The sequence below is a fragment of the Balaenoptera borealis genome, assembly GCF_965194805.1.
Source record: "Balaenoptera borealis genome assembly, chromosome: 17".
NCBI lineage: Eukaryota > Metazoa > Chordata > Mammalia > Artiodactyla > Balaenopteridae > Balaenoptera > Balaenoptera borealis.
The window spans coordinates 42,178,144-42,190,960 of NC_138876.1; the positions used below are offsets into that span (position 1 = coordinate 42,178,144).

Here is a 12,817-nt window from a genome sequence, read left to right on the forward strand (position 1 = left end):
CCATTTTATCTACACAACAACTCTACTATTGTCATCTTCATTTGATGGGTGAAGAAACTGAAGTTCAGCAACTAAAATGATACAGCTAGCAAGTGGCAGAATTAGGCTTGGAACTATGGTATTCTGATTTCTGAGCCTACCTTCTTGATTTCTAAGTTATACAGTTGGCCCTTCATATCCATGGGTTTCACATTTGTGGATTCAACCAACTGCAGTTTGAAAATATTTGGGAAAAAATTCCAGAAATTTCCAAAAAGCAAAACTTTAATTTGCCACATACTGGCAACTATTTACATAGCATTTATACTGTACGAGGTATTATAAGTAATCTAGAGATGATTTAAAGTATACAGAAGCATAGGTTATATGCAAAAACTATGACATTTTATATAAGGGACTTGAATATCCCTGTATTTTGGTATCTGAAGGGGTCCTGGAACTAATCCCCTGAGGATACCTAGGGACAACTGTAATGGAGTTTACTGTGTGTTAGGGACTGTTCTAAATGCTTTACAAGCATTATTTCATTTAGTCCTCATAATGGCCCTGCATGGTGGGTACTGTTAACTTCCTCTACAAATGGAGAAGTTTAAGGATAAGGAATTTGTCCATAGTCACGAAGTGGAAGAGCTGGGATTTATACTTGAATCTGGCTGATCCAAGAGCCCACGGTCTTAATCCCTATGCTCTACATGTCCTCCTGTATGTGATGACTGGCTGCACATGTGGGCTTGTCTCTTCTGCTACAGTATGAGCTTCTTGAGGAAAGAGGACCGTGAGTTTTTCAGCTTTGTCTTTCAGGAGCCTTAGCAAGGTTCTGGACACACAGTCCATGCTCAATAAATACCAGTTGAATTGAATGGAAGTCAGGGTTTGCAAGAGGGTCCTTGGAGTTTAGAAGATGGAGGAACTCTGAGACCAAGTGATGAAAGGCTGTTCTTGTGGATGTTGAAGAGCTAGGAAGGACAGCTGAAAACTGTCTGATACCAAAATCATGCAGGAGGGTAAGTAGTGCTGTAGTTGGGGTAACATGCTTAGTAAAGTTGACTAATTGCCCAGGCAGAGCCAAAGAATGGTCATGGCTCGGTGTGGTTACCATGTTTCAGGGTATAGTCTTCTGTTTTGCTGATCCAGAAACTTTCTTTCTGTTTTCTAAAATGATTACGTTTTCATGTTGACACACTAAAGGCTCAAGAAACTGTTCAATAACCAGAATACCATATAGGTAAACTCAATTACCTTGACTGGAATTTTCTTCTTTTGATTGTAATGGTGTACTCATCAGAGAAAGGCAGAAGGCAGACTAGAAAAAAACAGCCATTCACTATATTGTTCTGTTTGGAGAAAATCTATGTGAATAGAAGGGGGATGGTCATCTTCGAAAAACAAGGGCAGCTGGCAATATCTGTCTAAGCCTCTCCAAGGGAAGGAGTCTGATCTAAGCACACTTGTTCAGATGAGCCTTATAGTAAGTGCTCATTACATGACAGCTGTATTTTTGTTAAGATGGGTTAGATGGGTTTCTTAGGTACCCTTAACTGAAAAACAGTTTTTGACATTAGATAACTCATGTTCTATTTTCATGCTTAGCAAACAACCCTCTCATCATTTGACTTCATATAGAGAGTGTTTACAGCCAGTAAGGTGCTGGTCAGCCTGAGTTGACCTCAGTTTCACTTTACTAGTGTTTCTTCTTGTGAATTAATATTGACAATATTGACATTTTGGAGCATTGTTTCTGTGTGCTTGTTTAAAGGGAGTCTGCCTCAGAAGACAGCATACTCTCCCTGTATAATTCAGAGCAGTGTTCTCTGGAAGCAAACCACTAGGGTTCAATTCCTGGTTAATACTATCTCTGTAACCTTGGGCAAGCTATGCAATGGCTTTATGCCTCAGTTTCTCTTATTTGTAAAATAGGAAAAATAATAGTACCTACCTCTAAAAGTAGTTGTAAGAATAAAATGAGATAATACACAGGGGCTGGCACATAATAAACTCTCAATAGATGTTAGTTTTTAAGTTCAGGTTCTTGAGCTTGCTAGGCTAGGACCAAACCCTGGAGTTTTGGAAATAATCAAGGTAAATGCTGCCTAGTCATTGAGCCTAGCTCCCTGAGGTGACAATTTCTGCTTGTCTATGGGATCACCTTGACATTTGAAACAAGTCACTAATACTTATGTAGTCTCAGATATTTACATATATTTGCTCATTCAACATTTCTGGCAACCTTAAGAGGCAGGTACTAATATTATCCCCATTTTACAGATGAGGAAACTGAGGCATAGAGAGGCTAAGTAATTTGCCCAAGTGAGTAAATGGTGGCTCACTCAGAGAACCACCTTTTATTCACTTGTTAAACTACCTCTTCTTTCTCAAAGAGAATGGGTATTTTGCAGTGAGAGAGATATTGAAAACTCATTTTTTTCTCTCATATGTAACAATGCTTTAAAGTAATAGTTTCTTAGTGAGCTTTGAATCCACCCATAAATGTATCCTGTAATTATAAAACGTGGTGGGTTGCTTTGTTACTTGCAAATAATAAAACACAAGGTTGTTCACCAGTTCTTACAAAGCAGGCACCACAGAACGTGCCTGTAACTGTGCTTTTCGCTTCCCAATTTTCAAAATTGGCTTATGTGTTCTGTTTCAAAAAACCCAAAAGTAGGAAGAACTGTATAAAGACATTTACAGACTTCATAAATGTCTCTAAAGTTGAATATGCATGCACTTATTAAGCCCCTTGGGTGTTGGCACTGTACCTGGAACATCTAAGGCTGCAACACTAACATTTTTCTGGTCTTTTAAAAGTATTTACAAAGAGGCTTTCGTTAGATGCTTAGAACACATAACTGCAGCGCTGAAAAGATGAAGAAATCGCAAAATTTTCTCCGCTTTTGCGTCTCTTTTCTTAACTCCTGGGAATCACGAACGTTTGTCCAGTGTATTTCGGCTGTTATTTACTGAAGTCTCTCACCGCAGCAACGGGTTAACTCCGAACTTTGTCTCAGAAGCTCTCTCCTACCCCTTGTTGAGGTTCCCGGCTTGGTTGGAATCTGAGCATGCGCAGGAGCTCAGCAACTTCAGGGCGAGCGAGCGCGCTTGTGGGCGCCACCTCCCTTCCCTGGACGACGGGAAGTAGGTGAGCGTCTGGGCGCGTGCGCAAACGTGGCCGGGGCGCCGGGGTGGTGGGTTACGCCTGGAGAGCGCATGGGCAGACAGACTGTACGTCCGTTTGTCCGGACCAGAGGGGAGAGTGGGCGCCATCTTTTTCTAGGCTCACTGAGGGGTCTGCCTGTTTGGGGGAGGCTGCTGCGACGAGGAGTGCACCCCGCCCCCAGCCTTGTGGTTCCGACTCGGCAGCAGCGGTGTGTGTTTATTGCCAAGAGCGAAGCAGTTACCCCTGGGGCGCCGGGGGCTGGGAGGGGTTGGCGGCCGGGACGGAAGCACAGGGAAAGGCGGGGCCGCGCCAGGAACTAGCGTAGCTTCTGTCGTTAGGGCACCCTCTTTCCTTGCTAAATACCGACTGCCCCATCCATGTGGTGGTGTGTGTGCACTTGCCAGTCTGCTTGAGAGTGAAGATCTCGAAGGATTGCATAGGTATTTTTTTTTCTTTGCTATGTCATCGTAGTCAGCGGTAGCAGAAAAGCGATGAAGGCCCGGCTCATTAGGCTTGAGGGGAGCTAAAGTGTTTCAGTTAGATTTGGGGACAGTTCACGCTTTGGCGAGTTAGGGCGGAATGTTTGCCCTTGGGACGGTGTAACGGAAAGGCACGGAGGTTGGGCGGTCCAGGTTAATATGAAGGCTGATTTTTGGCTGAAGGTCTGGCTACAGCATCGGATACCACGTAGCAACTTTGGCCTGGTGCGAAAGAAGGAAGCTCTGACCCCTGGGAGTATGGACAAAGGCTTTGGGCTATAGAAGCAATGCCTTCGGATGATCCGTTTGAGGATGATGGATGTTATGGGAATTCCTGTGCCGTGTGGATTCATCTTCATTTACGGTTCCTACTGGGGACTTGGCTCTGTGTCGTCATGCCTTTAGTGTTTTATTTTAACCATCTACATTTTAAAAGGATAAAAGGCAGATCGTCATAAAGAATCATTGTGGACTGGGGTAGATTATTTTCTGCAGGGGAAACTCTTGCGTTTGTGCTTCAAATGTGCTTCATCGTAACTTTAGGTTTTAAGAAATAGTGGCAGTGTTCTCTCTCTCACCATGTCTGGAAAATGACTTGCTATTCTCTAGTTAAAATAAATGGATCTGAAATAATACCATTTAAATTTAGCCTTCCTCCCTTTTCCCTTTCAGTCTTGATGAGAAGATGCACATATCGTGGGGTTTTTTTGTGATAATGATGATTAAGTGGGATGAATCGTTGGATAAAATTAGCAAAATTATTTAAAATGAGCTTGTTAATTTCAGCGACTTGCCCTTAAATGAGCTCTTAAGGACCCACTTCCTTCTTTTCATAGGTTAGAAGTTCTAACAGATCACTGTCTTTAAACCAACACAGCCACAAAAATACTTTTGTTGCATTCATAAGTAGAAAAATTTTAAGTGTAGAGTATTTTAGGGTATTTTTGTGTTTTACTTTTTTGTGTAATGTTCTAAGAATAGAATTTCTGGGGAATTTGCTTAAGGAAATAACATGGGAACCACAGGAAAGATGCTCATTTTCAGAGCTGGTTTCTTATAGGTGGTCTCCTAGATGTGTTTTTTAGAGGGATAAATGATACATTACCTTTGTATCTCAAGGGCAGAAAAGTTTAAGCAATTGTTACATTTGTGGCAAATTAGAAGAAACATTTTATATATTCTACTTGAATTGCAATTCACGAATTTGTACTTGTGGAACTACTTAGAATATTGTTTACAAATTAGGGAGGATAAATTATAAGACATTTTTTGTATTTGGCATTATTCTGTGAAATGTTCTCAGCTTTTTCTGTAGATATATTTCTGTTCCCTTTTGAATTTTTAAAAAAGTTTAGTAGGGACAAAATGATGTTTATTACACTGCTTTCTAAAATATTTTAAAAGCAAAAAAGGAGCTAAGTCATTTTGCATAGGAAGGAGTCTTGGAACAGTAATGTGGACAACTATTCCAGAAGCCATTTGTAGTTTTTGTTAAATTGGTGTGGATGTTGGTTTGTTGAAGAAACTAAGCTTATACACATTTTTTGGCGGGGGAGGTGGGGGTAGGTTTGGGGAGACAGTGCAGATATTTTCTAATAGACTATTTTTTAGAACGGTTTTTTAGTTTCACAGTAATATTTAGTGGAAGGTACAAAGATTTCCCATATGTCCTCTGCCCTTCCCCCCACATACCATGCATATATTTTATAGTAAAACTCATTAATATTTTTAATATCAGTTTGGCATTGATAATTCAGATGTGTAAAATGTGCCAGTTAATTTCTTGCTATCCTTGTTAGTTTAGCTTGTAGTTTAAAAAGTAATCTATGGACATTTTTCAAAGGAAAATAAGCCTTGCAGACCTCAAAGAACATGTTTTCAGACACCACTTTTGTGGATGAGTGGTACTTAGGTGTAAGTACTGAATTAAAACAACCTTTATTTGCACACTAAAAACATAAACTTATAATCATTAATTTAATAGGTGTTAAAAACTTACTTGGTTAAGACTACTTTGTTTGGGTACCTCTGAAAGTATTAGATGTAATTTCCTTAAGCAATATTAAATTGAGATTTTTCAGTTGTAATACTGATATCCCCAAACATTCCAAATTAATATATTCTTACTATATTTTTACCTTTCTACATTGTCATTTGGGTTTCCTCGATAGAATGCAGGATAGTTGTTTGAAATGGAATAAACTTATTAGCATAATAAGATTCTGTGTTTATCTGAACATTTTCTTTCTGGCTTAAGATGAATTTTAATAGTTTTTTAGGAGTTTAAGATAAGGAGTAGCAATAGTTGAGTATAAGAGTAGTAGTAATTGAGACTTTAGATTTTAGGGATATTTTATTATTTGTCTTAATTATAGTGGAATCAGGAAATTTGGTTCCATGTTTAGAAATGTGAGGTGTATATGTAGAACGTAAAATTGTGTCCAAATGGTAGCCATTGGTTTTAGATTTATTGCTTTAAAAATTGGTTTTTGAATTTGAAACATTAGTGTTCATTGTATCATTTATTAATTTGATTTGGTCTTATGTTTTGAAAGGGAGGAGATTTGCAGGCGAGTTGGACATAATGAATTAGATGTTGGTCTTTTCATGGGTGGAAGTGAATAGAAGGTGTTTTAGGAATTTTGGGTGTTAAATTGTCATTTTACTTGTAGAACAGTTTTTTTTTAAAGTGGATATAAAATTCATATACAGTGAAATGCACAGACCTTAAGGATAGAATTCATTTAGCCTTGATAAATTTATACAACCATATAACCAACACTGCAATCAAAATATATAACATGTCCATCACCTTTCCTTGTGTCACTTCCAATCAAGGACCAATTGTTAAATTTTCAGGTTTTTTGTTTCTAAATAATTTGCCGATGTCTACTTGGAATCTGTACCTTCTTTTTGCTGAAGGATGATTAATTTCCCCTCGGAACAAAGATAACCATTTTGTAATGCCCTTAGTTGTGCTTCCTTATATTGCTTCACTTTTAATAGGTAATTCTGAAGTGAATATCCTAATCTGGCGTTGTTTAAGATCAATTGCAGGGTCCAAGGATTAATTATATTTCATTTTCTTTCCACAGTTAAGTTGCTTTTACAGAATTAACAGGTCTCCAAGAAATAAAAAAAGGTAAGATATCCAGAGCTTAAGGCATTTCACAGAAGCTTGACAAAAAAAAAATGCAAAGTAGAATAGTGCATTAGGTACATATGGCTTCTGTACTTTATGTCTGGTCAGTGATGCACTAGTGGTAAGCAGTTTATTATCATGAGCAGCAATTATATACTGACCATAGATGTCTTTTCTAAGTATGTAAAATTCGTTGTGGTTGGTAAAATTCTTTAATCACCAAAGCTCTCTCCCATGTTTCAGTAGAAGATATGTCTGAAAATAGTTTGGTCTTGTTGTGAAGTAGCACTTGGCAGACTTACAAAGAAGATGTGATATTTTTGATGCTCATACTGTATAGGATAGGTGATAGGAAATGTTTCTTCAAAGTATCTGGTTTATTGTATGTTTAGTTGGGAGAAAGTTTATTCCTTTTTTTTTTTTAAGAATTAGACACAGTCAATATCTTTGTGAACTCATGTCTTATTTTCATTTATAAATGCTGAAGAAGGTAGGAACCAAGTAACTATTAAGCTTAGTTTGGGATAAGGTACTTCAAAAATAAGACTTGCTATTATGTGTACCTTTCTGTCTGCAGGTCATTATTGCTGTGGTTTGAGCTCAGCATGGCTGTAGTCATCCGTTTACTGGGGCTTCCTTTTATTGCGGGGCCTGTGGATATTCGTCACTTCTTCACGGGATTGACTATTCCTGATGGAGGAGTGCATATAATTGGAGGGGAAGTTGGGGAGGCTTTTATTATTTTTGCAACAGATGAAGATGCAAGACGTGCCATAAGTCGTTCAGGAGGGTTTATCAAGGATTCATCTGTAGAGCTTTTTCTTAGTAGTAAGGCAGAAATGCAGAAGACTATAGAAATGAAAAGAACTGATCGCATGGGAAGAGAGAGACCAGGATCTGGGGCACCAGGGGTTGGCAGCTTATCTAATTTTGTTGAGGCTATTAAAGAAGAAGCAAGTAATTCTGGATATGGCTCTCCGATTAATCAAGATGCTGGGTTTCATACTAACGGTACAGGACAAGGTGATTTAAGGCCAAGAAAGACACGGCCATTGAAGGCAGAGAATCCTTACTTGTTTCTGCGAGGCTTGCCTTACTTAGTAAATGAAGATGATGTACGTGTCTTTTTCTCTGGTTTGTGTGTGGATGGAGTAATTTTCTTAAAGCATCATGATGGCCGAAATAATGGTGATGCCATAGTAAAATTTGCTTCATGTATCGATGCTTCAGGAGGTCTTAAATGTCATAGAAGTTTTATGGGCTCAAGATTTATTGAAGTAATGCAAGGCTCGGAACAACAGTGGATTGAGTTTGGAGGTAATGCAGTTAAGGAGGGTGACATTTCTATGAGGACTGAAGAACATTCTCCACCAAGAGGAATTAATGATAGACATTTTTGGAAACGATCTCATTCAAAATCTCCCAGAAGAACACGTTCTCGTTCTCCTCTTGGATTTTATGTTCACTTAAAAAACCTGTCCCTAAGTATTAACAAAAGAGATTTAAGAAATTTCTTTAGAGATACTGATCTGACTAATGAACAGATTAGATTTTTATATAAGGATGAAAGAAGAACAAGATATGCCTTTGTGATGTTCAAGACTCTGAAAGACTACAACACTGCTCTGGGTTTACATAAGACTGTTTTACAGTATCGTCCAGTTCATATTGATCCAGTTTCTAGAAAACAGATGCTGAAGTTCATTGAATGTTATGAAAAGAAAAGAGCAGCGTCAACAGAGAAAGAGAGGCTTGGACACGTTTCACAAAAATACTCTCAAGAAGGCTATTCTGGCCAGAAACTGTGCATATATATAAGAAATTTTCCATTTGATGTTACAAAAGTTGAAGTGCAGAAGTTCTTTGCAGACTTTTCTCTTGCTGAGGATGACATTTACTTGCTTTATGATGACAAAGGAGTTGGTCTAGGAGAAGCATTGGTGAAATTCAGATCAGAAGAACAGGCCGTGAAAGCTGAACGTTTAAACCGACGAAGATTCTTGGGGACAGAGGTATTGTTAAGGCTCATATCTGAGGTACAAATGCGGGAGTTTGGTGTAAATTTTTCTTCAATGTCCAGTGAGAGGATGCATGACCATTCACAGTCATGTGATAGAGATGATCATTCCCATTCATTTGACTCAAATGATCTACCATTATACTCGGTTGGCCCTTCTGAAAACTTTAGGCATCAGCAAGAGGACTTGAGGCAACTGGACAATTTCAAGCATCCCCAGGGGGATTTCCGACCTCCTGAAAGGCGCCCTCCAGAAGACTTTAGGCATTCCCCAGAGGATTTCAGGCACTCCCCTGAAGACTTCAGGCGCCTTCGGGAGGAACACTTCAGGCGGCCTCCTGAGGAGGACTTCAGGCGCCCTTGGGAAGAGGACTTCAGACACTCTCCGGAGGAGGATTTCAGGCGCTCTCGGGAGGAGGACTGGAGGCGGCCACCTGAGGAGGATTTCAGGCGGCCTCCCAAGGAAGACTTCAGGAGACCCCCTGAGGAGGACTGGAGGCGGCCCCCCCAGGGAGACTTCAGGAGGCCACCTGAGGAGGATTGGAGACGGCCTCCTGAGGAGGACTTCAGACGGCTTCCCCCGGGGGAATGGAGGCGACCACCTGAGGAAGACTTCCGGCGGCCCCCTGAGGAGGATTTCAGGCGACTTCCAGAGGAAGACTTCCGGCGACCTCCTGAGGAGGACTTCAGGCGGCCCCACGAGGAGGACTTCAGGCGGTCTCCTGAGGAGGATTTACGGCGTTCTCCTGAGAAGGACTTCCGGCGGCCACCTGCGGAACACTTACGGCGGCCGCCCCCGGAGCACTTCCGGCGGCCACCTGCGGAGCACTTCCGGCGGCCGCCTCAGGAGCATTTCCGGCGGCCGCCCCAGGAGCATTTCAGACGGCCGCCCCAGGAGCATTTCAGACGGCCGCCTCAGGAACATTTCAGGCGGCCATCCCAGGAGCATTTTAGGCGCCCCCGAGAGGAAGATTTTAGGCACCCACTGGATGAAGATTTCAGGGGCCCTCCAGATGAAGACTTTAGGCACCCTCCTGATGAGGATTTCAGGAGTCCCCAGGAGGAAGATTTTAGAAGCCCTTCTGATGAGGACTTCAGGCGGCTCCCGGAGGAAGACCTCAGGGAAGCTCCGGAGGAGGACCCTAGACTTACTGACAGTTTTAGACTTCCTGGTGAGGAGTTTAGGAGCCCCCCTGATGATTTTAGAAGTCATCGCCCTTTTGTGAATTTTGGTCGCCCAGAAGGTGGCAAGTTTGATTTTGGAAAGCGTAATATGGGAAGTTTTCCTGAGGGGAGATTTATGCCTGATCCAAAATTAAATTGTAATTCAGGTAGAGTAACACCCATTAAGATAATGAATCTTCCATTTAAAGCTAATGTTAATGAAATTCTAGACTTTTTCCATGGTTACAGAATCATACCTGATTCAGTTTCAATACAGTATAACGAGCAAGGATTACCTACAGGGGAAGCCATTGTTGCCATGATAAACTACAATGAAGCTATGGCTGCTATTAAAGATCTGAATGATAGGCCAGTTGGCCCCCGCAAAGTTAAGTTAATTTTGCTCTAGAGAGCATTTCTAAATTCAAAATTACCTCCCCACAGTATTGATGCAGTAAAATGCACTTTTTTAAGTGTTTATTTTTAACTAATGAAAAGAAACATTTTAATTTTGACCTGTGAATAGAACAAATGTAAATAGTAGAATGTGAATCTGGTTTTCTTTTGCTTGCAAATTGTCATTCACTTTTTCTAACTTAAAAATATATATGCCTTTTTGTTTTTTGTTTTTTTTGACCAGTGGGGGAGAGAACTAATTCCCTCAGTGCATTAATTTTTGTTGATGTCATGGGTAAACGTCAAGACTTGTATAATAGAACTGTATTTGGGGAAGATTAAGTTTTATATTCACTTTTGTTTCCATTCTGTAGTCTACATCTTTTTACTCAAACTGTATAAGGAAATGGTCAGTGACTGATTGTTCAGGGTTAGCATTTTCATTGCTAACTGCCTGCAGAATTAATGCCCTCTTCCTTGTCTGAGATATTACTGTGTTAAGCCTCCCCTTAATCATAAATAGTTCAAAATTGACAGACTGTGAACTTGAAGTTTACTTATGTAAAAAGCTTAGGAAATTCTTAAAACTTCGATGCTCATAACTTGCAAAATTTTATAAAAATAAAAAAATTGCAACTGAATAGACCAATTAACTTGTATTTGTATAAAGAGAAAAAAGAATTATAGCTTCTTTTGTGAAGGTTTCCAACAGCTGTATAAGGTAATATTTATGACAGGAGAGACCAAACATTCTGTAATAATAGTGTATTAGTGCTGTGTATAGTTCTGTGGTTTCTTCCAACATCTCACCAACCAAACTGATAAGATTTACTCAAAATACTTAAAGACAAAAAAATAAAAAGTAATTATAGGTACAAGGGGACTTTCAGGCTTATGCTGGGAAGAATCTGATAAATGGACATAGTTTGTGTTTCTAGGAAGAATTTACTGATGATTCATATAACTTGTATTTTTAAAATTAGGTTCTCATTTCTTAATTTCAAAACTTTTTATCCAAAGACTCAATGACTAAATATAACAAGACTTTTGTGAGATTGAATTTTGACTTTTTTGATATTTGACGTTTAGTGTAGACATTTTGCAAATACTGGATTTGATTTTCTATACCATCATAATGTTAATGCTAACATTGGGCACTTACTGTGTGCTAGGCAGTATAAGTACTTTACATGCATAATGTCAATCATAATTATTCCCTAAGAAGCTTAAGAGTATTTAGCTCTATCTCACAAATGAGATAATGAAATTCAGAGAGTTTAAGTTACTTGCCTAAAGTCATAGCTAGTAAATCATGGAGCCAGTTTCAGCCCAGACTACACACTCCAGTTCATGCTCTTAATACTTTTGCCTGCTAACTTTGTTAAATGCTGTTTTTAATTTTAGTAAGAAAGACCATGCTAAAAATATTTTCAAGAGTAAAGGATATTTTCTTACCTCCATTGTTGCTTTAAAAATAGCATTAAGAAAAGATAAAATTAGTATGCCCAAACATTGTTAATAAAAGACAAAGTAACTAAAACATATATCCAGGGTTTCTCTGGGAGACAAATATTATGTATTGGCTTCTAATTTAAAATTGTTCATCTTATGAAACATGATTTGACTTTGGTTGGCCTTTTATAGTTTACATAAAACAAAATTAATTTTCCTCAGTTCTGTGATTTAGATATTTCCCACAGTGAGCAAATAAGAATAAAGTTTGAATTTATATCAGTAGTTTAGTCATTTAATAATAGGGTATGGCAGAAGTAGAATACTTTGTCAGTATTTAGCCAGTTAGTTAGTGCTATAAGTATTTTGGATTAATCTTTAGTGTTTTAAAGAAGTCTAAGAAAAACCAACCGAAGTTTCTGTGTGTTTTTAATTATGTTGAATGTCGTACTTGCTAGTGGAATGAATAAAATGGTAAATTTGGTTCAAAAAAGCACATCAGTATGGCTCTTGAAACTAGTAAGCTTACAAGCAGCTAGGAAAATGACAATAGGAAGAAATGATATTTTTAACTGCTCAGAGGTTATATAGATGATTTATTTGAGGAGTATATGGGAAGACTTAAAAATGCTTCTTAAATATATATCAATAAAAGCTAAGATGAAGCTTAAAGTGCAGTTATCACTTAATATTGAACTGCTTCTCAATCTAGGCTGGGATGGTGGTGGTAGATAAGAGGCTATCACAATAGTAAACACAGGTATTTTGATTGTAAAATTAATGGATTGATATGAATAGTTAATTTTACTCCATAATCTTTAATATATTTTTTAACTTTAAAAAGTTTATTACAGAAAGCTGGCTTCTACTGCTTAGGAGCCATTTTTGCATATCTGTTCCCAACTCTGCCTTCAGTGACATGTTGATAACTTAAACTGGCCATGGTAGGAGTATTTACACCATGGAAATTGGTAAATGCAGAAAATCAGGGCATTTTCCACCCCAGAGAG

General features: G+C 38.9%; 1 protein-coding gene across 2 annotated transcripts; it reads left to right on the plus strand.

Moving 5' to 3' along the window:
• The first annotated feature begins 3,222 nt into the window (after positions 1-3,222).
• RBM12B (RNA binding motif protein 12B) lies at positions 3,223-10,996 on the plus strand. 2 transcript variants are annotated; one of them, XM_082363279.1, is made up of 3 exons: positions 3,223-3,365; positions 6,732-6,778; positions 7,356-10,996. In XM_082363279.1, the coding sequence occupies exon 3, from the start codon at positions 7,384-7,386 to the stop codon at positions 10,366-10,368; it is 2,985 nt and encodes a 994-aa protein (XP_082219405.1). In that variant the 5' UTR covers positions 3,223-3,365; positions 6,732-6,778; positions 7,356-7,383; the 3' UTR covers positions 10,369-10,996. The 2 variants fall into 2 exon arrangements, with proteins under 2 accessions (XP_082219405.1, XP_082219404.1); XM_082363278.1 differs by lacking the exon at positions 3,223-3,365 and adding an exon at positions 3,578-3,597.
• The last annotated feature ends 1,821 nt before the right edge of the window (positions 10,997-12,817 follow it).